Source organism: Aplidium turbinatum, chromosome 1, assembly GCF_918807975.1.
Source record: "Aplidium turbinatum chromosome 1, kaAplTurb1.1, whole genome shotgun sequence".
In the NCBI taxonomy this organism is placed as follows: Eukaryota; Metazoa; Chordata; class Ascidiacea; order Aplousobranchia; family Polyclinidae; genus Aplidium; species Aplidium turbinatum.
The window spans coordinates 1,299,525-1,327,317 of record NC_137472.1 but is presented as its reverse complement, the minus strand read 5'-3'; the positions used below and the strand labels follow the sequence as shown (position 1 = coordinate 1,327,317).

Genomic DNA, 27,793 nt, shown 5'->3' with positions numbered 1-27,793 from the left:
ATCGTGAATCTGGAGTGGTAAAAGGATAGACCCTCGACCCCAGAGGCTCACACGACGACGACGACTTAGGCACAGAACGCAAGACAAAAGCAATGCAATGTAATGCTTCAAGCAATCACTTAGGCACAGAACGCAAGACAAAAGCAATTCAATGTAATGATTCAAGCAATCACTTAGGCACAAAACGCAAGACAAAAGCAATGCAATGTAATGCTTCAAGCCATCATTTAGGCACAGAACGCAAAAAAAAAGCAATGCAATGTAATGCTTCAAGTGGTCACTTAGGCAGTGCACGCAAGACAAAAGCAATGCAATGTAATGCTTCAAGTGGTCACTTAGGCACTGAACGCAAGACAAAAGCAATGCAATGTAATGCTTCAAGTGGTCACTTAAGCATAGAATGCAAGACAAAAGCAATGCAATGCTTCAAGTGGTCACTTAGGCATAGAACGCAAGACAAAAGCAATGCAATGCAATGCTTCAAGCAATCACTTAGGCATAGAACGCAAGACAAAAGCAATGCAATGTAATGCTTCAAACAATCATTTAAGCACAGAACGCAAGACAAAAGCAAAGCAATATAATGCTTCAAGTGGTCACTTAGGCATAGAACGCAAGACAAAAGCAATGCAATGTAATGCTTCAAACGATCATTTCAGCACAGAACGCAAGACAAAAGTAATGCAATGCAATGCTTCAAGTGATCACTTCGGCACAGAACGCAAGACAAAAGCAATGCATTGTATAATGCTTCAAGCAATCACTTAGGCACAGAACGTAAGACAAAAGCAATGCAATGTAATGCTTCAAGTGTTCACACATTGTAAAAATTAAACTAAAATCGAAAATCTAAATTACCAAAAAATAGCCAAGTAGAAGGCAGAAAGGCAGTGGAAGTCTTATTATGCTTATAGAAATTCCTACAACTCAGCAGTTCTGAACTCAGCACATGGCAGTTGAGCAAGTGACAACTGAGCTACCAACGTTTCAGCAAGTGGCTGAAATGGGTTAATGATGAACCTAATCAAGCAAAAACTGAGCAAGCCGATAATTGGCATGTCACGAGTCAGCAAATTCAGTTTAGCAAGCGATGACCAAGCAAGTCTGATGCTAGATCGGATATTCATTTTCTGACTTGGGTAGCAGCTGAAATGCAATTGCTGGGTTGAAATGCACTTGCTGAGTTGAATTGCACTTGCTGAGTTGTCGCATGCTGAGTGGTCCAACTACCATGCTTATACAACCGACACTTTCCAAAAACACTATAGAAATGACTTTTATGTATTTTTTATTGTAATTACCTTTGATTGGACATTTTACTGTTTAAAGTTTACAGTGTTGCCATGAGTTAATGGAAAAGATCATCAACAGCAATGCAAACTCGAACACATTAATCGACTTTGAGTTATTTATTAACTTTTTCATTAATTATTTTTTTATTTGGTTGTTATTTTTGGTTATTACAGAAATAACGTGCCAAGTACCGCGTCCATCGCTCTTCGGCAGTGTTTCCACACGACGAATGAGAGTTTCATTTGGAGAAAGTATAACTTATACTTGTGATCCACAATTTCAAATAGTCGGGCAATCCTCGAAGTCATCAACCTTCACTTGCCAGATCAATGGAAGGTTTTCAACTCAACGACCAACCTGTAGAGGTAATTCACTGTGACGTTATAAAGTAAGAAAATTGTGATAACAATATATTAGATGGGGGGTCCCAACCACCGACTCTCGGACCAGTACCAGGTCACAAATTGTTGCTACCGGGTCGCGAAATCACTCAGTCAAAATAGTGGTCAAGAGTGTGAGTTGACTGAAAGTATGTTTTTAGCCATAAATCAAATTGATTACAGTGAACGCAATTGCGATCATGCACTTATTACGTATAAATATCACGTATAACCTGCTGTACATCTATCAAAGCAGTGGTGGATCAAAGAAGGGGAGCATTTTACTAAGTTACAAAAATAAAATAAAAACTCGCAAGTTTTCTACATCTTTGCAAAATTTTCACGCTCGCTTTGCCAGCTCCATCTCATGTTGTTAACTTAACTACTGGTGGCATTTGGAACGCATGGTTTTGGCAACAGATTTAAGGAATAGTAGCCCACCGGTAAAGTTCTTTAGGGCCATTCAAAATCCAAGATACTGATAATTTAAAGTGTGTTTGAACCGCTATAAAATTAAAGCTATCAATAGATGTCAAACATCGTTTTGCCAATTGCCGATTCTGGTGGGTATTTTTATTTTTAATACCGGCGTGATCGATCGTCATTGAAATGTATAATATGCAACAGCAGTACCCACCTTTTTGTTACAGCAACTTCTCTACTCTCTTTACAAAGTTTTTAAGTAAGGTTACTTTATTTTTTCTAGGTATTTGGAGAAACTGGGGCTCTTGGAGCGGTTGTATGAAGACATGCGGTGGTGGACAGAGGCGTAGAACTCGCACGTGCCCCGGCCCTCAGAGTGGTGATGGGGCTTGTGTGCCTGGGTCAAGAGTGGAAACCAGCCAATGCAACACTGCCCCTTGTCAAAGAAGAAGTAAATATATGAACTCTAATCTGCAGTGTTATGATTTAAAGTTTTAACGTCTATCTAACTATCTAAAAAATATTTAGTCCTAAAAAAATTCAAGAGCAGTTTTTGGTGCCTTTTGTCGATTTCGGGGTGCTACTTCGCAATATGAATTCTGTTTTCACCGATCAGTTCAGCGTTTTTTTTGCTTCAATGCGACAATTTTCATAGTTACTTTGTCAACAGTAGAAGTGTTGTGCCTGATACAGCTACAAACATTACCCATCACCCGCACAATTATATCATCCCAAACAACAGCAATTATTGTTTATATAAGTAAATCCACAATGCAGATCCTGCAGTAGTTCAGTTGTGACAGTGCATTCTTAAAATGAAGGCCTTTAAAAGTTGTAGAAACAAATGGGAAGCATATGTATCTTTGTTGATAAGATCTTCTATGTTTGTGTTGTGCCCCCGAATCATCTCGTTACATTGAATCTGCAAGCATGCTTACAGAACATTTTTCTTAATTGAAGTTGCAATGACAGAAATGTCCTGGTCAAACCGTTCACTATGTTCATCAGAAACATCTTCCAAATTCTTGTGAAAAAAATCTAAATGCGTCTTCAAACAGTTAAAAAGTTAACTTTGAGAAACGTTTTGTACCCTGAAGCTTTATAAGTGGTTTTTTGGTAATTTAACGGAATACGGATTGCAGAAGATATAAAATTTTCTTTCGGGTTTTATGATGAAAGCCTTGTGTATTAGTTATGCAGAAAAAACAATCTGTAACTTGACCTGTTTTTCTCGTCACGTCATTGATATGCCAAATAATAATGTAAGCTTTTCACCTGTAAACCACTTGTTGAGAATATTACTACAGTCCAGGCAGCAAACATTGAGTGCCTAAGTTTTTTCTTGATATTCTGCTGCACATCCAGAGTATGTCACAGTCCTCTCTATCTCTTACACGTAAAAGGACTTTAGAAAGATTGATTACGTAGTTTATTGGGATATCAAACAATCAGATAAATGGCCGAATAGTTCTACTTGTGAGATGATAGATGAAAATTCTTAAATTGATGAATGGTTTACCATAAATTAAATTTGTAACCCATCTATTGCAAAAAAAAGTTACACAAAAACTACCTTGAACGACCAATTGTTTTTTTGACTCAAAGTTTTGTACTGCAATGCATCACTGGGTTGATTCAGTATTGTTTCATAATGATGTAACAAACAAAATGAAAATGGAACTAATAAACCTCTTTTCCATTTGTGTGCAATGAAATTGTCAGTTATGCTTTTGACTCAGTTGGTGACCTAGTTATCGTGACAAAAATGCACAATGACTACGAATATCATTTGGAGATATTTGTGTTGTAGTCCTGCAGAATTTTTGGTCAACCTTTTGGTCAAGATTTCACCGAAATAAAAAGTTTTTCTGTTATAAGCAAGGACATGTAAGCAACAAATAAAGATTCACTGTGATTTCATCGTGGTAATTTCATCGCAGTAATTGCATCACATTGTAATTACATCGCATTGTAATTACATCGCAAGACACCACATCGTCAGTTAGGTGGGTCAATATATGAAAAATATGGAGGCAACCCCAAAAAAATTTATACAAAAGGTTTTTTTGTTCTAAGTGTATGATTAGGTTGTACTATACCCCAGAAAAAAAGTCTACAAAAATCTGACCCCTGGAAAGTGGTCAATTTACATAATTTGAAAATGGTGACCCCCCAAATATTTCAATGCACACACATTTTTTTTAGTTCAATTAACACACTATAAATGTATTAAACACATATAAACATGGTATCTATGCACCAAGTGAACATATCAGAAACCGTCTGTGATGTCATTATGATGTCATGGAAGACATAGGCATCGATTTTTTAACATTTAAGAAAAAATCTGAGGGGGCAAGATGATAAAAAGTGTGAAATATGTACCCAAATTTGAACAGTTCCTTAAATTACACTGTCAAAGCTACAAAAAAGAACAGAAAAGCAGGGTGGCTGCCCCCCCAAACAATTTCTACTGGGGGGCGCGCCCCCTGCCTCCCGGGAATCGACGCCTATGATGGAAGAATATATGCACTAAACGTCAGAGAATGTCAGAGATGAAGTACCATTTTTCAAGTTATGATTGTTACATACTAGTAGTCGTCACAATTATCATCAGTAGGTACTGTCTGTGTCGTCTTGATCCAATGGAAGGACATTGTTTGGGTTTTCACAGGACACAAGTTGGCATTGTCCACAAGGGTCAGGTCTGATGGACATTCTCGAAACTGTTTATGGGGATAATGCAGTAAAGCATATGATTGGTGGCAAAGCTGTGCAGAGAGCTTTGCGGGGCTACCTCTTGATAGAAAAATGCTTGAATGGGATGCTGGTTTCTGAAATGATGGATACTGATCCCGAGTTAGCTGGTTCAGTGAAGTCGTGTGAGGACATGTACAGTGTACACCTTGTTGATAGAAGGAAAGACCACATTGGAAACAGTAGCTACTTCGGAGACAAATGCTAAACTTCAGTAAGCACTTTAGCATTTGTCTCCGAAGTCTCTGTCAACTTCAGCAAGCACTTGACAAGAAGAAACTTGGCTTGTCTGATAAATCCAGGACAAGTAAGCTTTGGATTTCTTACATGAACATGGTCAAATGTACACGAATGCTGCTGATGGCAGATCGAATTTGTTCCTGAGATAGACATCTTAGTGCAGTTGCCGAGTGCTTACCAATATTTGCTGCTGCAGGGCACCACAACTACTTGAAATCAGCGTACTTGTACTTGCAAAACATGCAAAACCTCAAAATGAAGGACCCTGCTGTCTTCAAGAAATTTCAGGATGGATTACATGTCATCAGGCGAACCGACAAAGTCTGGGCTGGCCTTGGTTCGGACCTTGTAATTGAACAGACATTGATGAAATCGCTAAAGACAACCGGTGGCTTGACAAGGGGTAGTGGAATGAGCGAGGAGCAGCGAGCTTTGTGGGTGTTATCCTCACCAGCTTGTTCAAAGTACAATCGTGCGATGGAGGACTTGAACAAGCGTGCATTTACAACGAGTGCACAGCATAAGGAAATGAGTGGGGCAAGGATGAAGAGAGATCAGGCCGACCTCGCGAAAATCAAAGAAAAGCTCCAATCATTCAGTCCATTTCGTGCGGATCCAACGCTGAGGAACATCATCACTGGAGTGATTGCGAAAGATGGCGTAAATGTTGATGACTATCGAACAGTCGGGAGGAAAATCTTAGAAAAAATGGAGGGTCAGCCAGTTTTTACATATGCAAGTAAACGGAAGGACAAAGTGAAAACTTTACGTGATTCATGTTGCATCAAAGTTTCCCAAGATAGATCCATCGATCCCGCCCTACTTTTTCAGAGACTTTTGGTCATATCGAATGCAGGTGACTTTTCTCCAGAGAAGGTTCTAGAATACGAACTGAGCCCATTCCCACCTGCCCTGTTTGAGACAAGCAACATTATGAGGAAGCCAGAGAAAACACAGCTTGCTAAAGCAATCGATGAGTACGCAAGCAGCCTATCTGATGAGGCTGTTACCAACGAAGTACCACAGACCGAGAAGTATGTCCTTGATGGTGGTTCCCTCATGCATCGCGTACAATGGACGAAGGGAAGCACATACGGTGCCATTGCGGATGGCTATGTCGACTTTACCCTACGCAATTACGGGATGGCGACAATCGTTTTCGACGGTTATCGTGATCAACCATCAGTGAAGGACTGCACCCACCAATGCCGTCAGCAGAAAAATCATCCAAAAGTGAGCTTCACTCCAGCAACAGTCTTCACTGCAAACAAGGAGGAATTCCTGTCACAGGGCTGCAATAAGCAAGGGCTGATCAATATGATAAGCAACAAACTGCGAGAGAAAGGCCCCACAGTTATAAACGCTGAAGGAGATGCCGACTATGATATTGTTCAGGCAGCTATTGCAGCTTCTGAATACCACACTACAACCCTGGTTGGAGAAGACACAGATCTCTTGATCCTTCTCCTCTATCATATGGACAGTCGGAAGAAGACAATGTATTTTCGTTCGGACAAGAGGTCAAAAGATCAGAGGGTGTACACAATATTAATACCCTAAAGGAATGTCTCGGACAACAGCTATGTTCTCAGTTACTCTTCATCCATGCGTTTACAGGATGCGATACCACCTCACGAATCTTCGGAATAGGAAAGAGAACACTCTTTCAGAAAGCCACCAAAGAGCTAGAATCCTTGGCACTTGCATTTACAAAACCTGGCCAGAAGGTGGATGCAATTGAAGAGTATGGCAAACAGTCAATGGTTCTACTCTATGCTGGAAAGCAAAGCGATTCGCTGACATCTTTGCGACATTCTATGTTGAAAAAGGAAGTAGTTTCAGTGTCATCCTTCGTTGCGCCAACCCGACTCCCACCAACTGCATCTTCTACAATATTCCATTTCCTGCGTGCTTACTATCAAATAATGATATGGTTAGGACTAGAAAGCAATTTGGACCCTACTGGCTGGGGTTGGAAGATTAAGGACAAACAATTCGCACCAGTAATGACTCTGAAAAACCCTGCACCGGACAATCTGTTAAAGATTGTGCATTGTAATTGCACGATCGCTTGCACAACACGGCGATGTACATGTAGGAGGTACGGATTTCCGTGTACCTCTGCTTGTGGACAATGCCAACTTGTGTCCTGTGAAAACCCAAACAATGTCCTTCCATTGGATCAAGACGACACAGACAGTACCGATGATAATTGTGACGACTACTAGTATGTAACAATCATAACTTGAAAAATGGTATTTCATCTCTGACATTCTCTGACGTTTAGTGCATATACTCTTCCATCATAGGCGTCGATTCCCGGGAGGAAGGGGGCGCGCCCCCCAGTAGAAATTGTTTGGGGGGGCAGCCACTCTGCTTTTCTGTTCTTTTTTGTAGCTTTGACAGTGTAATTTTATGGAACTGTTCAAATTTGGGTACATATTTCACACTTTTTATCATCTTGCCCCCTCAGATTTTTTCTTAAATGTTAAATAATCGATGCCTATGTCTTCCATGACATCATAATGACATCACAAACGGTTTCTGATATGTTCATTTGGTGCATAGATACCATGTTTATATGTGTTCAATACATTTATAGTGTGTTAATTGAACTAAAAAAAAATTTTGTGTACATTGAAAAATTTGGGGGGTCACCATTTTCAAATTATGTAAATTGACCACTTTCCCGGGGTCAGATTTTTGTAGACTTTTTTTCTGGGGTATAGTACAACCTAATCATACACTTAGAACAAAAAAACCTTTTTTTATAAATTTTTTTGGGGTCAAACCTTATATTGACCCGCCTAAGTAGTTTAATCGTCTTCGTCAACGTCCACACATTTTTTTTAAAGTGAAAAGGCTAACCCTAACCCAGCTGGTGAGATAACCCAGGAATGCAGCTGGTAGCCTACGCATCTCTCATACTGCGATGTAATTACCTGACGATGTGATATACTGCGATGTAATTACCTGACGATGTGATATACTGCGATGTAATTACCATGCGATGAAATTACCACGATGATTATACCATGATGAAATTACTGCGATGAAATTACCGGACACCCAAATAAAAGCTATCTAAGAGGTAGTGAAGAAGTTTTTAGTTAAAATGCTCTTTCATAGGTATTTAGTTATGAAAATACAAAAAAATCTGTTCTCCCCCCTCCCCCCCAGTCCTGGAGTGCCAAAAAAGCTCGGTCCTGCTAGGGTTAAACCAGCTGTAAAGATGTATAAACCACATTTACAGTTTTAAGTTCTAATAAAATGTAGCCTCAACACTAGGGTGTTTCATTTTTTCACCATTTTTGAAATTCAAAATGCCTGGGGTCCTATCTGGTGGTATTTGGGGCAAAAAGTTTACACCCCAAAATTTGTTTAATTATGACGTCATATTGAGGTGGTCCACAAGGTTTGAGGTTTGTGGACCTCAAAATCTCAAAATTTGGCCGTATCTCCGAAACCACTTTCTCATAAATCGACAAAATTAGTGTCAAAATGCGCAGAAGGGTCAGTTTCCTATACCTGATGTAGAGAATATTAAGGTCTACATTCTTCAGAAAAAAAGGTATAAAAACTAGTTTTTGGCAAAATTATCGGCTTTTTTACGTAGGTAACTGCAAGCCTTAATGTATCTGTATTTCTGGCGATTATGCTTTTTAGCTAAAGTATCAACAATCAATTTTGCTGCGAGAACCATTCTAGCTTAGCTTTTAACCCTTAGGCGGTTGGGCTCCTGGAGTCTTGCTCAGTTTGGGGGGGGGGGGCTGTCGATTCTTCTTATGCTTTACGAGTGATATCTCTGTTATTTTTTAAGGCACGGCTTCAAAATTTGGGATTCACTTTGTAAAACTATTCACGCAGAGCATATCCGAAAATTAAAACTATGTAAATTTTAGAACTGCTTATATACGTTGAAATGTTGATGTGACTTATGACGCTTGAATTATTTGGTATTTTTTGATAGAGTAATGAAAAACATGCATTGCAATGTTGTGATTAAATTTTTTTTACATAATCTCAATTTAAATCATTTGATTAACGAGACATGGGCCAAATTAATTGCTTTCATCCAGCTGGTGGGAAAATTTTGAACAATAGAATATGAAATATTTCAGAGGATGTGCTGAGAAATGCCTTATATCTCTCAATTTATAACCTTTATTCGCTCAAAATTTCAGCTCAATAGAGGTGAATAAAAGTTAGGAAAAGTCAATAAATCTTGTAGTCGCAGCCTCAGTGGTTTTAGAGATACAACTGTTGATACAAAAAAGTTGAATTGACAGCCCCCCCCCCAACCTTCAAAGGGTTAAATGCACAGCAGCTATTCTTGTTACCGGAACGTTCAACTGATCAGTTGGTGTTAAGGTTTCAGTACTTGGCTTGTCTAGTCTTGCTATCTGGTTAAGCAAAGCCCCATCATGCATTGCTCCAGGACCCTTTTGGCGGCGTTCACAAAAGAAATGACACGGGAAAGATATATTTCGTTTATGTGGAACATGCATTCAAGAGTATGAATATCATGACCAACTTTATCATTAAAATAATTGACCAGTCGAGTATTGACTCCGGACTTTTTTCCTGTGTTGAGAGCTGTCGTATCAGCCATGACTGACTATACTAGGGATAGGTTAAATCTGCAAGCCTCCTGGATGATGGTGTCCAAAATCAGTTCTGCAGTGACCGATACACTCTTGGGAAAAAATTTAACAGCAAGCACACTTTCGTGCTTCATGCCATTATCATAACAAGTTGACCCAAGAAAACGTATCGATCTGTTTTATCGACAATGCCCCCATCATAACATAACTGCATGGCAGAAGTGGAGTTAAGAAGGTTCTCAATTTCCATCAAAGATTTTTCTCTTGTTTTTTGTCGTTGGTGGTATACTGTCGAAGGTGATGCAGCTATTTGATCTTTTCTAAGAACCGACCTCATAAGATCTGACTGCTGGCGTACCGAAGTCATCCTACGATCAGCAAGTACACAACTTGCATCGTTTATTGAAAAATAATACTTTCTTGTACATTTTTCCCCCAACAGCTGGCTTCAGAGGCTCGTATTCCTTATCATCTTCCCGATTCATATCCCCATCAGAGTCGCTTTCGCTACTGTGTAGATATCTACATGTTTCATTTCTTTTTCTCTGTTTCGAACATAGTAGTGCAGATGATTTGGCAGATGTATGCCAGAAGTGCTCGGTTGTTCAACTTTACTGCTCGTTTCCCACCTCCTTTTATGATTTTCCCATTCCAAAGCCTTTTCTACATGGTTGACATCTATGACACCAATAAACATTTTTTGATCGTTTCGCTGATCTTTCAAGAAAGCGATTTCTTTATCCTGAACTCGGTTTTCGAGTTCACAGCTGCAAGAGAGTTTCTTTAGAAAAACAACCGGATTTTCGGAGATCGAAACTTGCATGCACGTTGCACATACATCGAACAAGTTCTGTAACCATTCTTGATTAACCTCATTACCTCTGCGTTTCATTTCCTTCTTTCTTGCAATTTTGTACTTCTCTATCAGGTCTTTTAACTTCGCTTCAATTCTCTGTTTGCTAAGCACCGGAAGACCAACTTTGTTCCATATGCCAAGTACATCTTTCAGCAGTTCATCTTTCAAATGGGGTATTTTCTTCAAAAACTTAGGATTAGTTTCGGCTACTTTCCTCTTCAAGTAAAAATAGTGACTGACTATATCTGAATTAAGGGGAAGCACATTTCTCTCAATTCCTTGCAATTTTACACCGACTTACTAATACTTGGCCTTAATGACATATGACACTTAATCGAAATCTAAAGCAAGTGAGCAGGATACCTCTTCCTCAACGGCTATATTATAATAGAAATACACTGTTCAACTGGGGGCCATAACCAATTCGTTAATGAATACTTTCAGCAATTCAGGTTCATGGGGGTTGTCTGTGCCAATAATATCTTCAACTGAAGGATACGTACTGCTTTCGTGTTCATAATTTTTTATGGCATCCCTTATGAGTTTTTACTGCTGTTTTAACAATGCGCTCAGTATCCTGAGATACATTGCTGTCTCTTTCCTGCTACCATTTTTCACTTACAATTCCACTCACTCTGTTGGCCTAACACTATCAAGACAGGCATGGGTGCGCCTCAACCGTCTCCGTACGGGCGTCGGATTTTTCCGCTCAACCATGCAACAATGGGGAATGGCCTCTTCCTCCTCCTGTGAATTTGGTGCCGAGGAACAGACCGCAGACCACATCATCAATGACTGCTCCATCTTCAAGCCACCTAACAGAATTAAAGGTCTGCGTATCATGGATGATGAAATCAAAGACTGGCTGCTCTCTAGCAGCCTTACAGTGTAGCCCGGGAACATCGTGAATCTGGAGTGGTAAAAGGATAGACCCTCGACCCCAGAGGCTCACACGACGACGACGACTTAGGCACAGAACGCAAGACAAAAGCAATGCAATGTAATGCTTCAAGCAATCACTTAGGCACAGAACGCAAGACAAAAGCAATTCAATGTAATGATTCAAGCAATCACTTAGGCACAAAACGCAAGACAAAAGCAATGCAATGTAATGCTTCAAGCCATCATTTAGGCACAGAACGCAAAAAAAAAGCAATGCAATGTAATGCTTCAAGTGGTCACTTAGGCAGTGCACGCAAGACAAAAGCAATGCAATGTAATGCTTCAAGTGGTCACTTAGGCACTGAACGCAAGACAAAAGCAATGCAATGTAATGCTTCAAGTGGTCACTTAAGCATAGAATGCAAGACAAAAGCAATGCAATGCTTCAAGTGGTCACTTAGGCATAGAACGCAAGACAAAAGCAATGCAATGCAATGCTTCAAGCAATCACTTAGGCATAGAACGCAAGACAAAAGCAATGCAATGTAATGCTTCAAACAATCATTTAAGCACAGAACGCAAGACAAAAGCAAAGCAATATAATGCTTCAAGTGGTCACTTAGGCATAGAACGCAAGACAAAAGCAATGCAATGTAATGCTTCAAACGATCATTTCAGCACAGAACGCAAGACAAAAGTAATGCAATGCAATGCTTCAAGTGATCACTTCGGCACAGAACGCAAGACAAAAGCAATGCATTGTATAATGCTTCAAGCAATCACTTAGGCACAGAACGTAAGACAAAAGCAATGCAATGTAATGCTTCAAGTGTTCACACATTGTAAAAATTAAACTAAAATCGAAAATCTAAATTACCAAAAAATAGCCAAGTAGAAGGCAGAAAGGCAGTGGAAGTCTTATTATGCTTATAGAAATTCCTACAACTCAGCAGTTCTGAACTCAGCACATGGCAGTTGAGCAAGTGACAACTGAGCTACCAACGTTTCAGCAAGTGGCTGAAATGGGTTAATGATGAACCTAATCAAGCAAAAACTGAGCAAGCCGATAATTGGCATGTCACGAGTCAGCAAATTCAGTTTAGCAAGCGATGACCAAGCAAGTCTGATGCTAGATCGGATATTCATTTTCTGACTTGGGTAGCAGCTGAAATGCAATTGCTGGGTTGAAATGCACTTGCTGAGTTGAATTGCACTTGCTGAGTTGTCGCATGCTGAGTGGTCCAACTACCATGCTTATACAACCGACACTTTCCAAAAACACTATAGAAATGACTTTTATGTATTTTTTATTGTAATTACCTTTGATTGGACATTTTACTGTTTAAAGTTTACAGTGTTGCCATGAGTTAATGGAAAAGATCATCAACAGCAATGCAAACTCGAACACATTAATCGACTTTGAGTTATTTATTAACTTTTTCATTAATTATTTTTTTATTTGGTTGTTATTTTTGGTTATTACAGAAATAACGTGCCAAGTACCGCGTCCATCGCTCTTCGGCAGTGTTTCCACACGACGAATGAGAGTTTCATTTGGAGAAAGTATAACTTATACTTGTGATCCACAATTTCAAATAGTCGGGCAATCCTCGAAGTCATCAACCTTCACTTGCCAGATCAATGGAAGGTTTTCAACTCAACGACCAACCTGTAGAGGTAATTCACTGTGACGTTATAAAGTAAGAAAATTGTGATAACAATATATTAGATGGGGGGTCCCAACCACCGACTCTCGGACCAGTACCAGGTCACAAATTGTTGCTACCGGGTCGCGAAATCACTCAGTCAAAATAGTGGTCAAGAGTGTGAGTTGACTGAAAGTATGTTTTTAGCCATAAATCAAATTGATTACAGTGAACGCAATTGCGATCATGCACTTATTACGTATAAATATCACGTATAACCTGCTGTACATCTATCAAAGCAGTGGTGGATCAAAGAAGGGGAGCATTTTACTAAGTTACAAAAATAAAATAAAAACTCGCAAGTTTTCTACATCTTTGCAAAATTTTCACGCTCGCTTTGCCAGCTCCATCTCATGTTGTTAACTTAACTACTGGTGGCATTTGGAACGCATGGTTTTGGCAACAGATTTAAGGAATAGTAGCCCACCGGTAAAGTTCTTTAGGGCCATTCAAAATCCAAGATACTGATAATTTAAAGTGTGTTTGAACCGCTATAAAATTAAAGCTATCAATAGATGTCAAACATCGTTTTGCCAATTGCCGATTCTGGTGGGTATTTTTATTTTTAATACCGGCGTGATCGATCGTCATTGAAATGTATAATATGCAACAGCAGTACCCACCTTTTTGTTACAGCAACTTCTCTACTCTCTTTACAAAGTTTTTAAGTAAGGTTACTTTATTTTTTCTAGGTATTTGGAGAAACTGGGGCTCTTGGAGCGGTTGTATGAAGACATGCGGTGGTGGACAGAGGCGTAGAACTCGCACGTGCCCCGGCCCTCAGAGTGGTGATGGGGCTTGTGTGCCTGGGTCAAGAGTGGAAACCAGCCAATGCAACACTGCCCCTTGTCAAAGAAGAAGTAAATATATGAACTCTAATCTGCAGTGTTATGATTTAAAGTTTTAACGTCTATCTAACTATCTAAAAAATATTTAGTCCTAAAAAAATTCAAGAGCAGTTTTTGGTGCCTTTTGTCGATTTCGGGGTGCTACTTCGCAATATGAATTCTGTTTTCACCGATCAGTTCAGCGTTTTTTTTGCTTCAATGCGACAATTTTCATAGTTACTTTGTCAACAGTAGAAGTGTTGTGCCTGATACAGCTACAAACATTACCCATCACCCGCACAATTATATCATCCCAAACAACAGCAATTATTGTTTATATAAGTAAATCCACAATGCAGATCCTGCAGTAGTTCAGTTGTGACAGTGCATTCTTAAAATGAAGGCCTTTAAAAGTTGTAGAAACAAATGGGAAGCATATGTATCTTTGTTGATAAGATCTTCTATGTTTGTGTTGTGCCCCCGAATCATCTCGTTACATTGAATCTGCAAGCATGCTTACAGAACATTTTTCTTAATTGAAGTTGCAATGACAGAAATGTCCTGGTCAAACCGTTCACTATGTTCATCAGAAACATCTTCCAAATTCTTGTGAAAAAAATCTAAATGCGTCTTCAAACAGTTAAAAAGTTAACTTTGAGAAACGTTTTGTACCCTGAAGCTTTATAAGTGGTTTTTTGGTAATTTAACGGAATACGGATTGCAGAAGATATAAAATTTTCTTTCGGGTTTTATGATGAAAGCCTTGTGTATTAGTTATGCAGAAAAAACAATCTGTAACTTGACCTGTTTTTCTCGTCACGTCATTGATATGCCAAATAATAATGTAAGCTTTTCACCTGTAAACCACTTGTTGAGAATATTACTACAGTCCAGGCAGCAAACATTGAGTGCCTAAGTTTTTTCTTGATATTCTGCTGCACATCCAGAGTATGTCACAGTCCTCTCTATCTCTTACACGTAAAAGGACTTTAGAAAGATTGATTACGTAGTTTATTGGGATATCAAACAATCAGATAAATGGCCGAATAGTTCTACTTGTGAGATGATAGATGAAAATTCTTAAATTGATGAATGGTTTACCATAAATTAAATTTGTAACCCATCTATTGCAAAAAAAAGTTACACAAAAACTACCTTGAACGACCAATTGTTTTTTTGACTCAAAGTTTTGTACTGCAATGCATCACTGGGTTGATTCAGTATTGTTTCATAATGATGTAACAAACAAAATGAAAATGGAACTAATAAACCTCTTTTCCATTTGTGTGCAATGAAATTGTCAGTTATGCTTTTGACTCAGTTGGTGACCTAGTTATCGTGACAAAAATGCACAATGACTACGAATATCATTTGGAGATATTTGTGTTGTAGTCCTGCAGAATTTTTGGTCAACCTTTTGGTCAAGATTTCACCGAAATAAAAAGTTTTTCTGTTATAAGCAAGGACATGTAAGCAACAAATAAAGATTCACTGTGATTTCATCGTGGTAATTTCATCGCAGTAATTGCATCACATTGTAATTACATCGCATTGTAATTACATCGCAAGACACCACATCGTCAGTTAGGTGGGTCAATATATGAAAAATATGGAGGCAACCCCAAAAAAATTTATACAAAAGGTTTTTTTGTTCTAAGTGTATGATTAGGTTGTACTATACCCCAGAAAAAAAGTCTACAAAAATCTGACCCCTGGAAAGTGGTCAATTTACATAATTTGAAAATGGTGACCCCCCAAATATTTCAATGCACACACATTTTTTTTAGTTCAATTAACACACTATAAATGTATTAAACACATATAAACATGGTATCTATGCACCAAGTGAACATATCAGAAACCGTCTGTGATGTCATTATGATGTCATGGAAGACATAGGCATCGATTTTTTAACATTTAAGAAAAAATCTGAGGGGGCAAGATGATAAAAAGTGTGAAATATGTACCCAAATTTGAACAGTTCCTTAAATTACACTGTCAAAGCTACAAAAAAGAACAGAAAAGCAGGGTGGCTGCCCCCCCAAACAATTTCTACTGGGGGGCGCGCCCCCTGCCTCCCGGGAATCGACGCCTATGATGGAAGAATATATGCACTAAACGTCAGAGAATGTCAGAGATGAAGTACCATTTTTCAAGTTATGATTGTTACATACTAGTAGTCGTCACAATTATCATCAGTAGGTACTGTCTGTGTCGTCTTGATCCAATGGAAGGACATTGTTTGGGTTTTCACAGGACACAAGTTGGCATTGTCCACAAGGGTCAGGTCTGATGGACATTCTCGAAACTGTTTATGGGGATAATGCAGTAAAGCATATGATTGGTGGCAAAGCTGTGCAGAGAGCTTTGCGGGGCTACCTCTTGATAGAAAAATGCTTGAATGGGATGCTGGTTTCTGAAATGATGGATACTGATCCCGAGTTAGCTGGTTCAGTGAAGTCGTGTGAGGACATGTACAGTGTACACCTTGTTGATAGAAGGAAAGACCACATTGGAAACAGTAGCTACTTCGGAGACAAATGCTAAACTTCAGTAAGCACTTTAGCATTTGTCTCCGAAGTCTCTGTCAACTTCAGCAAGCACTTGACAAGAAGAAACTTGGCTTGTCTGATAAATCCAGGACAAGTAAGCTTTGGATTTCTTACATGAACATGGTCAAATGTACACGAATGCTGCTGATGGCAGATCGAATTTGTTCCTGAGATAGACATCTTAGTGCAGTTGCCGAGTGCTTACCAATATTTGCTGCTGCAGGGCACCACAACTACTTGAAATCAGCGTACTTGTACTTGCAAAACATGCAAAACCTCAAAATGAAGGACCCTGCTGTCTTCAAGAAATTTCAGGATGGATTACATGTCATCAGGCGAACCGACAAAGTCTGGGCTGGCCTTGGTTCGGACCTTGTAATTGAACAGACATTGATGAAATCGCTAAAGACAACCGGTGGCTTGACAAGGGGTAGTGGAATGAGCGAGGAGCAGCGAGCTTTGTGGGTGTTATCCTCACCAGCTTGTTCAAAGTACAATCGTGCGATGGAGGACTTGAACAAGCGTGCATTTACAACGAGTGCACAGCATAAGGAAATGAGTGGGGCAAGGATGAAGAGAGATCAGGCCGACCTCGCGAAAATCAAAGAAAAGCTCCAATCATTCAGTCCATTTCGTGCGGATCCAACGCTGAGGAACATCATCACTGGAGTGATTGCGAAAGATGGCGTAAATGTTGATGACTATCGAACAGTCGGGAGGAAAATCTTAGAAAAAATGGAGGGTCAGCCAGTTTTTACATATGCAAGTAAACGGAAGGACAAAGTGAAAACTTTACGTGATTCATGTTGCATCAAAGTTTCCCAAGATAGATCCATCGATCCCGCCCTACTTTTTCAGAGACTTTTGGTCATATCGAATGCAGGTGACTTTTCTCCAGAGAAGGTTCTAGAATACGAACTGAGCCCATTCCCACCTGCCCTGTTTGAGACAAGCAACATTATGAGGAAGCCAGAGAAAACACAGCTTGCTAAAGCAATCGATGAGTACGCAAGCAGCCTATCTGATGAGGCTGTTACCAACGAAGTACCACAGACCGAGAAGTATGTCCTTGATGGTGGTTCCCTCATGCATCGCGTACAATGGACGAAGGGAAGCACATACGGTGCCATTGCGGATGGCTATGTCGACTTTACCCTACGCAATTACGGGATGGCGACAATCGTTTTCGACGGTTATCGTGATCAACCATCAGTGAAGGACTGCACCCACCAATGCCGTCAGCAGAAAAATCATCCAAAAGTGAGCTTCACTCCAGCAACAGTCTTCACTGCAAACAAGGAGGAATTCCTGTCACAGGGCTGCAATAAGCAAGGGCTGATCAATATGATAAGCAACAAACTGCGAGAGAAAGGCCCCACAGTTATAAACGCTGAAGGAGATGCCGACTATGATATTGTTCAGGCAGCTATTGCAGCTTCTGAATACCACACTACAACCCTGGTTGGAGAAGACACAGATCTCTTGATCCTTCTCCTCTATCATATGGACAGTCGGAAGAAGACAATGTATTTTCGTTCGGACAAGAGGTCAAAAGATCAGAGGGTGTACACAATATTAATACCCTAAAGGAATGTCTCGGACAACAGCTATGTTCTCAGTTACTCTTCATCCATGCGTTTACAGGATGCGATACCACCTCACGAATCTTCGGAATAGGAAAGAGAACACTCTTTCAGAAAGCCACCAAAGAGCTAGAATCCTTGGCACTTGCATTTACAAAACCTGGCCAGAAGGTGGATGCAATTGAAGAGTATGGCAAACAGTCAATGGTTCTACTCTATGCTGGAAAGCAAAGCGATTCGCTGACATCTTTGCGACATTCTATGTTGAAAAAGGAAGTAGTTTCAGTGTCATCCTTCGTTGCGCCAACCCGACTCCCACCAACTGCATCTTCTACAATATTCCATTTCCTGCGTGCTTACTATCAAATAATGATATGGTTAGGACTAGAAAGCAATTTGGACCCTACTGGCTGGGGTTGGAAGATTAAGGACAAACAATTCGCACCAGTAATGACTCTGAAAAACCCTGCACCGGACAATCTGTTAAAGATTGTGCATTGTAATTGCACGATCGCTTGCACAACACGGCGATGTACATGTAGGAGGTACGGATTTCCGTGTACCTCTGCTTGTGGACAATGCCAACTTGTGTCCTGTGAAAACCCAAACAATGTCCTTCCATTGGATCAAGACGACACAGACAGTACCGATGATAATTGTGACGACTACTAGTATGTAACAATCATAACTTGAAAAATGGTATTTCATCTCTGACATTCTCTGACGTTTAGTGCATATACTCTTCCATCATAGGCGTCGATTCCCGGGAGGAAGGGGGCGCGCCCCCCAGTAGAAATTGTTTGGGGGGGCAGCCACTCTGCTTTTCTGTTCTTTTTTGTAGCTTTGACAGTGTAATTTTATGGAACTGTTCAAATTTGGGTACATATTTCACACTTTTTATCATCTTGCCCCCTCAGATTTTTTCTTAAATGTTAAATAATCGATGCCTATGTCTTCCATGACATCATAATGACATCACAAACGGTTTCTGATATGTTCATTTGGTGCATAGATACCATGTTTATATGTGTTCAATACATTTATAGTGTGTTAATTGAACTAAAAAAAAATTTTGTGTACATTGAAAAATTTGGGGGGTCACCATTTTCAAATTATGTAAATTGACCACTTTCCCGGGGTCAGATTTTTGTAGACTTTTTTTCTGGGGTATAGTACAACCTAATCATACACTTAGAACAAAAAAACCTTTTTTTATAAATTTTTTTGGGGTCAAACCTTATATTGACCCGCCTAAGTAGTTTAATCGTCTTCGTCAACGTCCACACATTTTTTTTAAAGTGAAAAGGCTAACCCTAACCCAGCTGGTGAGATAACCCAGGAATGCAGCTGGTAGCCTACGCATCTCTCATACTGCGATGTAATTACCTGACGATGTGATATACTGCGATGTAATTACCTGACGATGTGATATACTGCGATGTAATTACCATGCGATGAAATTACCACGATGATTATACCATGATGAAATTACTGCGATGAAATTACCGGACACCCAAATAAAAGCTATCTAAGAGGTAGTGAAGAAGTTTTTAGTTAAAATGCTCTTTCATAGGTATTTAGTTATGAAAATACAAAAAAATCTGTTCTCCCCCCTCCCCCCCAGTCCTGGAGTGCCAAAAAAGCTCGGTCCTGCTAGGGTTAAACCAGCTGTAAAGATGTATAAACCACATTTACAGTTTTAAGTTCTAATAAAATGTAGCCTCAACACTAGGGTGTTTCATTTTTTCACCATTTTTGAAATTCAAAATGCCTGGGGTCCTATCTGGTGGTATTTGGGGCAAAAAGTTTACACCCCAAAATTTGTTTAATTATGACGTCATATTGAGGTGGTCCACAAGGTTTGAGGTTTGTGGACCTCAAAATCTCAAAATTTGGCCGTATCTCCGAAACCACTTTCTCATAAATCGACAAAATTAGTGTCAAAATGCGCAGAAGGGTCAGTTTCCTATACCTGATGTAGAGAATATTAAGGTCTACATTCTTCAGAAAAAAAGGTATAAAAACTAGTTTTTGGCAAAATTATCGGCTTTTTTACGTAGGTAACTGCAAGCCTTAATGTATCTGTATTTCTGGCGATTATGCTTTTTAGCTAAAGTATCAACAATCAATTTTGCTGCGAGAACCATTCTAGCTTAGCTTTTAACCCTTAGGCGGTTGGGCTCCTGGAGTCTTGCTCAGTTTGGGGGGGGGGGGCTGTCGATTCTTCTTATGCTTTACGAGTGATATCTCTGTTATTTTTTAAGGCACGGCTTCAAAATTTGGGATTCACTTTGTAAAACTATTCACGCAGAGCATATCCGAAAATTAAAACTATGTAAATTTTAGAACTGCTTATATACGTTGAAATGTTGATGTGACTTATGACGCTTGAATTATTTGGTATTTTTTGATAGAGTAATGAAAAACATGCATTGCAATGTTGTGATTAAATTTTTTTTACATAATCTCAATTTAAATCATTTGATTAACGAGACATGGGCCAAATTAATTGCTTTCATCCAGCTGGTGGGAAAATTTTGAACAATAGAATATGAAATATTTCAGAGGATGTGCTGAGAAATGCCTTATATCTCTCAATTTATAACCTTTATTCGCTCAAAATTTCAGCTCAATAGAGGTGAATAAAAGTTAGGAAAAGTCAATAAATCTTGTAGTCGCAGCCTCAGTGGTTTTAGAGATACAACTGTTGATACAAAAAAGTTGAATTGACAGCCCCCCCCCCAACCTTCAAAGGGTTAAATGCACAGCAGCTATTCTTGTTACCGGAACGTTCAACTGATCAGTTGGTGTTAAGGTTTCAGTACTTGGCTTGTCTAGTCTTGCTATCTGGTTAAGCAAAGCCCCATCATGCATTGCTCCAGGACCCTTTTGGCGGCGTTCACAAAAGAAATGACACGGGAAAGATATATTTCGTTTATGTGGAACATGCATTCAAGAGTATGAATATCATGACCAACTTTATCATTAAAATAATTGACCAGTCGAGTATTGACTCCGGACTTTTTTCCTGTGTTGAGAGCTGTCGTATCAGCCATGACTGACTATACTAGGGATAGGTTAAATCTGCAAGCCTCCTGGATGATGGTGTCCAAAATCAGTTCTGCAGTGACCGATACACTCTTGGGAAAAAATTTAACAGCAAGCACACTTTCGTGCTTCATGCCATTATCATAACAAGTTGACCCAAGAAAACGTATCGATCTGTTTTATCGACAATGCCCCCATCATAACATAACTGCATGGCAGAAGTGGAGTTAAGAAGGTTCTCAATTTCCATCAAAGATTTTTCTCTTGTTTTTTGTCGTTGGTGGTATACTGTCGAAGGTGATGCAGCTATTTGATCTTTTCTAAGAACCGACCTCATAAGATCTGACTGCTGGCGTACCGAAGTCATCCTACGATCAGCAAGTACACAACTTGCATCGTTTATTGAAAAATAATACTTTCTTGTACATTTTTCCCCCAACAGCTGGCTTCAGAGGCTCGTATTCCTTATCATCTTCCCGATTCATATCCCCATCAGAGTCGCTTTCGCTACTGTGTAGATATCTACATGTTTCATTTCTTTTTCTCTGTTTCGAACATAGTAGTGCAGATGATTTGGCAGATGTATGCCAGAAGTGCTCGGTTGTTCAACTTTACTGCTCGTTTCCCACCTCCTTTTATGATTTTCCCATTCCAAAGCCTTTTCTACATGGTTGACATCTATGACACCAATAAACATTTTTTGATCGTTTCGCTGATCTTTCAAGAAAGCGATTTCTTTATCCTGAACTCGGTTTTCGAGTTCACAGCTGCAAGAGAGTTTCTTTAGAAAAACAACCGGATTTTCGGAGATCGAAACTTGCATGCACGTTGCACATACATCGAACAAGTTCTGTAACCATTCTTGATTAACCTCATTACCTCTGCGTTTCATTTCCTTCTTTCTTGCAATTTTGTACTTCTCTATCAGGTCTTTTAACTTCGCTTCAATTCTCTGTTTGCTAAGCACCGGAAGACCAACTTTGTTCCATATGCCAAGTACATCTTTCAGCAGTTCATCTTTCAAATGGGGTATTTTCTTCAAAAACTTAGGATTAGTTTCGGCTACTTTCCTCTTCAAGTAAAAATAGTGACTGACTATATCTGAATTAAGGGGAAGCACATTTCTCTCAATTCCTTGCAATTTTACACCGACTTACTAATACTTGGCCTTAATGACATATGACACTTAATCGAAATCTAAAGCAAGTGAGCAGGATACCTCTTCCTCAACGGCTATATTATAATAGAAATACACTGTTCAACTGGGGGCCATAACCAATTCGTTAATGAATACTTTCAGCAATTCAGGTTCATGGGGGTTGTCTGTGCCAATAATATCTTCAACTGAAGGATACGTACTGCTTTCGTGTTCATAATTTTTTATGGCATCCCTTATGAGTTTTTACTGCTGTTTTAACAATGCGCTCAGTATCCTGAGATACATTGCTGTCTCTTTCCTGCTACCATTTTTCACTTACAATTCCACTCACTCTGTTGGCCTAACACTATCAAGACAGGCATGGGTGCGCCTCAACCGTCTCCGTACGGGCGTCGGATTTTTCCGCTCAACCATGCAACAATGGGGAATGGCCTCTTCCTCCTCCTGTGAATTTGGTGCCGAGGAACAGACCGCAGACCACATCATCAATGACTGCTCCATCTTCAAGCCACCTAACAGAATTAAAGGTCTGCGTATCATGGATGATGAAATCAAAGACTGGCTGCTCTCTAGCAGCCTTACAGTGTAGCCCGGGAACATCGTGAATCTGGAGTGGTAAAAGGATAGACCCTCGACCCCAGAGGCTCACACGACGACGACGACTTAGGCACAGAACGCAAGACAAAAGCAATGCAATGTAATGCTTCAAGCAATCACTTAGGCACAGAACGCAAGACAAAAGCAATTCAATGTAATGATTCAAGCAATCACTTAGGCACAAAACGCAAGACAAAAGCAATGCAATGTAATGCTTCAAGCCATCATTTAGGCACAGAACGCAAAAAAAAAGCAATGCAATGTAATGCTTCAAGTGGTCACTTAGGCAGTGCACGCAAGACAAAAGCAATGCAATGTAATGCTTCAAGTGGTCACTTAGGCACTGAACGCAAGACAAAAGCAATGCAATGTAATGCTTCAAGTGGTCACTTAAGCATAGAATGCAAGACAAAAGCAATGCAATGCTTCAAGTGGTCACTTAGGCATAGAACGCAAGACAAAAGCAATGCAATGCAATGCTTCAAGCAATCACTTAGGCATAGAACGCAAGACAAAAGCAATGCAATGTAATGCTTCAAACAATCATTTAAGCACAGAACGCAAGACAAAAGCAAAGCAATATAATGCTTCAAGTGGTCACTTAGGCATAGAACGCAAGACAAAAGCAATGCAATGTAATGCTTCAAACGATCATTTCAGCACAGAACGCAAGACAAAAGTAATGCAATGCAATGCTTCAAGTGATCACTTCGGCACAGAACGCAAGACAAAAGCAATGCATTGTATAATGCTTCAAGCAATCACTTAGGCACAGAACGTAAGACAAAAGCAATGCAATGTAATGCTTCAAGTGTTCACACATTGTAAAAATTAAACTAAAATCGAAAATCTAAATTACCAAAAAATAGCCAAGTAGAAGGCAGAAAGGCAGTGGAAGTCTTATTATGCTTATAGAAATTCCTACAACTCAGCAGTTCTGAACTCAGCACATGGCAGTTGAGCAAGTGACAACTGAGCTACCAACGTTTCAGCAAGTGGCTGAAATGGGTTAATGATGAACCTAATCAAGCAAAAACTGAGCAAGCCGATAATTGGCATGTCACGAGTCAGCAAATTCAGTTTAGCAAGCGATGACCAAGCAAGTCTGATGCTAGATCGGATATTCATTTTCTGACTTGGGTAGCAGCTGAAATGCAATTGCTGGGTTGAAATGCACTTGCTGAGTTGAATTGCACTTGCTGAGTTGTCGCATGCTGAGTGGTCCAACTACCATGCTTATACAACCGACACTTTCCAAAAACACTATAGAAATGACTTTTATGTATTTTTTATTGTAATTACCTTTGATTGGACATTTTACTGTTTAAAGTTTACAGTGTTGCCATGAGTTAATGGAAAAGATCATCAACAGCAATGCAAACTCGAACACATTAATCGACTTTGAGTTATTTATTAACTTTTTCATTAATTATTTTTTTATTTGGTTGTTATTTTTGGTTATTACAGAAATAACGTGCCAAGTACCGCGTCCATCGCTCTTCGGCAGTGTTTCCACACGACGAATGAGAGTTTCATTTGGAGAAAGTATAACTTATACTTGTGATCCACAATTTCAAATAGTCGGGCAATCCTCGAAGTCATCAACCTTCACTTGCCAGATCAATGGAAGGTTTTCAACTCAACGACCAACCTGTAGAGGTAATTCACTGTGACGTTATAAAGTAAGAAAATTGTGATAACAATATATTAGATGGGGGGTCCCAACCACCGACTCTCGGACCAGTACCAGGTCACAAATTGTTGCTACCGGGTCGCGAAATCACTCAGTCAAAATAGTGGTCAAGAGTGTGAGTTGACTGAAAGTATGTTTTTAGCCATAAATCAAATTGATTACAGTGAACGCAATTGCGATCATGCACTTATTACGTATAAATATCACGTATAACCTGCTGTACATCTATCAAAGCAGTGGTGGATCAAAGAAGGGGAGCATTTTACTAAGTTACAAAAATAAAATAAAAACTCGCAAGTTTTCTACATCTTTGCAAAATTTTCTCCTTACCTTTGCCCGCTCCATCTCACATTGTTAACCTAACTACTGGTGGCATTGGTAACGCATGGTTTTGGCAACAGATTTGAGGAATAGTAGCTTACAGGTAAAGTTCTTTAGGGCCATTCAAAAACCAAGATACTAATAATTTAAAGTGTGTTTGAACCGCTATAAAATTAAAGCTATCAATAGATGTCAAACATCGTTTTGCCAATTGCCGATCCTGAAGGCTATTTTTATTTTTAATACCGCGTGATCGATCGTTATTGATATGTATAATATGCAACAGCAGTAATCATACCATTATAAATATTTTTGTTACTGCAACTTCTCTACTCTCTTTACTAAGTTTTTAAGTAAGGTTACTTTATTTTTCTAGGTATTTGGAGAAACTGGGGGTCTTGGAGCGGTTGTACGAAGACATGCGGTGGTGGACTGAGGATCAGAATTCGTAAGTGCCCCGGCCCTCAGAGTGGTGATGGAGCTTGTGTGCCTGGGTCAAGAGTGGAAACCAGCCAATGCAACACTGCCCCTTGTCAAAGAAGAAGTAAATATATGAACTCTAATCTGCAGTGTTATGATTTAAAGTTATAACGTCAAACTAACTATCTAACAAATTTTTAGTTCTTAAAAAACTCAAGAGCAGTTTTTGGTGCCTTTTGTCGATTTCGGGGTGCTACTTTGCAATATGAATTCTGTTTTCACCGATCAGTTCAGCGTTTTTTACATGCAGATTAAATTTTTTTTAGCTTCAATGCGACAATTTTCGTAGTTACTTTTTCAAAAGTAGAAGTTTTGTGCCTGACATAGCAACAAACATTACCCATCACCCGCACAATTATATAAGCTCAAACAACAGCAATTATTGTTTATATAAGTAAATACACAATGCAGATCCCGCAGTTGTTCAGTTGTGACAGTGCATTCTTGAAATGAAGGCCTTTAAAAGTTGTAGAAACAAATGGGAAGCATATGTACCTTTGTTTATAAGATCTTCTATGTTTGTGTTGTGCCCCCGAATTGTCTCGTTACATTGAATCTGCAAGCATGCTTACAGAACATTTTTCTTAACCCATTAAAAGCCGCACCTATTTCTAGAAGTTAATTTTTTTTCATTTTCTGATATGTTAGTAGCACCCTTCCAGTTTAGATAATTTGTAAAAAAAATGGAAATTTTTTTATTTGTTTGTACAAAATCTGAGGCGTTTCAGAAACGCAACGTCAGCGGTTAAGCGATAAAATGTTTTTTAATTGTTTGACTAATCGAGTGTTACGACTCCTTTCCCTTTGCGTCTTCTGCGTCTCTCTTTTGACTGTTTTCTTTTTTTCCTCTGAACATATAAAAATCTAAGACCATATTTTAGTCAAGTGCGAAAACTTAGTTTTCTATTCACAATTGCAAACAACGAAATCATGTGGCATAAAAACATACGAGTAATAAAAGTACACAAAAAATGCACTCAATAAAACAAAATGTGATTGAACACATCTACTTTGGATTATTGCCTGTTTTTGTGGTACTGTACAATTCATTGCAATGCTGATGAAGAGGAACGTCACACATCCCACAAAGAAAGCGCGTTTGGCTGTGATTTGTCTGCAACGACGTCTTTTATTGCAGGGAATAGCTTTTAGAAAGTGGTGCGATGTAGAATTACTTGGTCGGCTATATTCATCATCATCCTCAACCAATTTTGATTATTCAGGCCATGAATTAATCCTCATGTCGACGGTGTAGCCTGTTTGTCTGTCGAGAACGAGAACGAAGTCTTCCCCTCCACATCTCGCGATTTATTGGGTTGGCAAAGTCCATGTTCAGGGCTACAAGGTCATGTTTTAAAAGTTTTTCCCAAGAAGGTTTTGGTCTACCTTGACCCCGCTGTGCTGCGATGTTGACACATCTGACCTGTGAGATCCAGCATGAGCTGCGCTCAACGTGACCAAGCCATCTCAGTTTGCCTAATTAGAGGATTTAACTGATGTCTTTTATTTTGAGCTTTGATAGAAGAGTCTCAAACTGGATGTTATCTTCAGGCTTGACTAGGCAGATTCATCTTACCATATCTCTGTCATTACGTTGTAGGCGATCAACGGTGCTTGCTAAAGTAGCCCACGTTTCAGAGCCATAGAGCATGACACTCCTCACACAACTGGAGTAAACTTGAACTCTGGTTGCAGCAGGAAGTTGCTTGATTGTGAGGATAGGGAGGAGTTCTCTAAAATTTTTCCAGGCTGACTTGCACCACGTTATAGCCGCATGCTCACACCCCCCTCCAGAAGACATGGTATCACCAAGGTAGCAAAAGTCAGCTACCACGTCAAGTGTGCCACCTTCAACTTCAACCTCGCTTACCGGCCCACCTTAACCTCGCCCTCTTTTTGGGCGTTTTTACATTTCAAAGTAATTGCACTAACATTTATATTGCACTTGCATTAAATCATATATATCTAGCATTGCACGAAAATGTCTAGCCACCTGAGACGAAATGCTTTTTGTGAAGGTCAGGAAGGTAGAAAACTGACCAGTGTAGGTTTAGAAAATTCGCAAAGAATAAAAACTAAAAGTCATGAAATTTCACATTTCTAGCATATTTCCTTCTGAGAAATATTTCACTACTAGAGTGGTGCGTCTTCATAAAGCCCCGTGTCGCTACAGATAGGGTTAATCAATCAAAGTTTAAATTTATCAATTTGCCAAAGGATATTAAAGTGCTATGTCTGGTCAATCCTTTTATACATTTCTGAAACTTGGACAGTATCACAAAAGTGGAGAAACTCATCGATGCCTTCGAGCTCTGGACATACAGGGAAATGTTAAAATTTTATGGAAACAAAAGATCACTAACGATGAAATATTATCCAAAGTCAATTCAAA

At 39.4% G+C, this 27,793-nt stretch overlaps 1 protein-coding gene across 1 annotated transcript in view; it reads left to right on the top strand.

The window, feature by feature from the left end:
* Nucleotides 1-27,793, top strand: part of LOC145779630 (uncharacterized) — a 134,162-nt gene that overhangs the window by 35,314 nt on the left and 71,055 nt on the right. The window contains exons 13-18 of the mRNA XM_082591268.1: nt 1,467-1,658; nt 2,380-2,547; nt 12,921-13,112; nt 13,834-14,001; nt 24,375-24,566; nt 25,298-25,465. Coding sequence (XP_082447394.1) covers nt 1,467-1,658; nt 2,380-2,547; nt 12,921-13,112; nt 13,834-14,001; nt 24,375-24,566; nt 25,298-25,465 — 1,080 coding nt within the window. The remainder of the gene's footprint in view (nt 1-1,466; nt 1,659-2,379; nt 2,548-12,920; nt 13,113-13,833; nt 14,002-24,374; nt 24,567-25,297; nt 25,466-27,793) is intronic.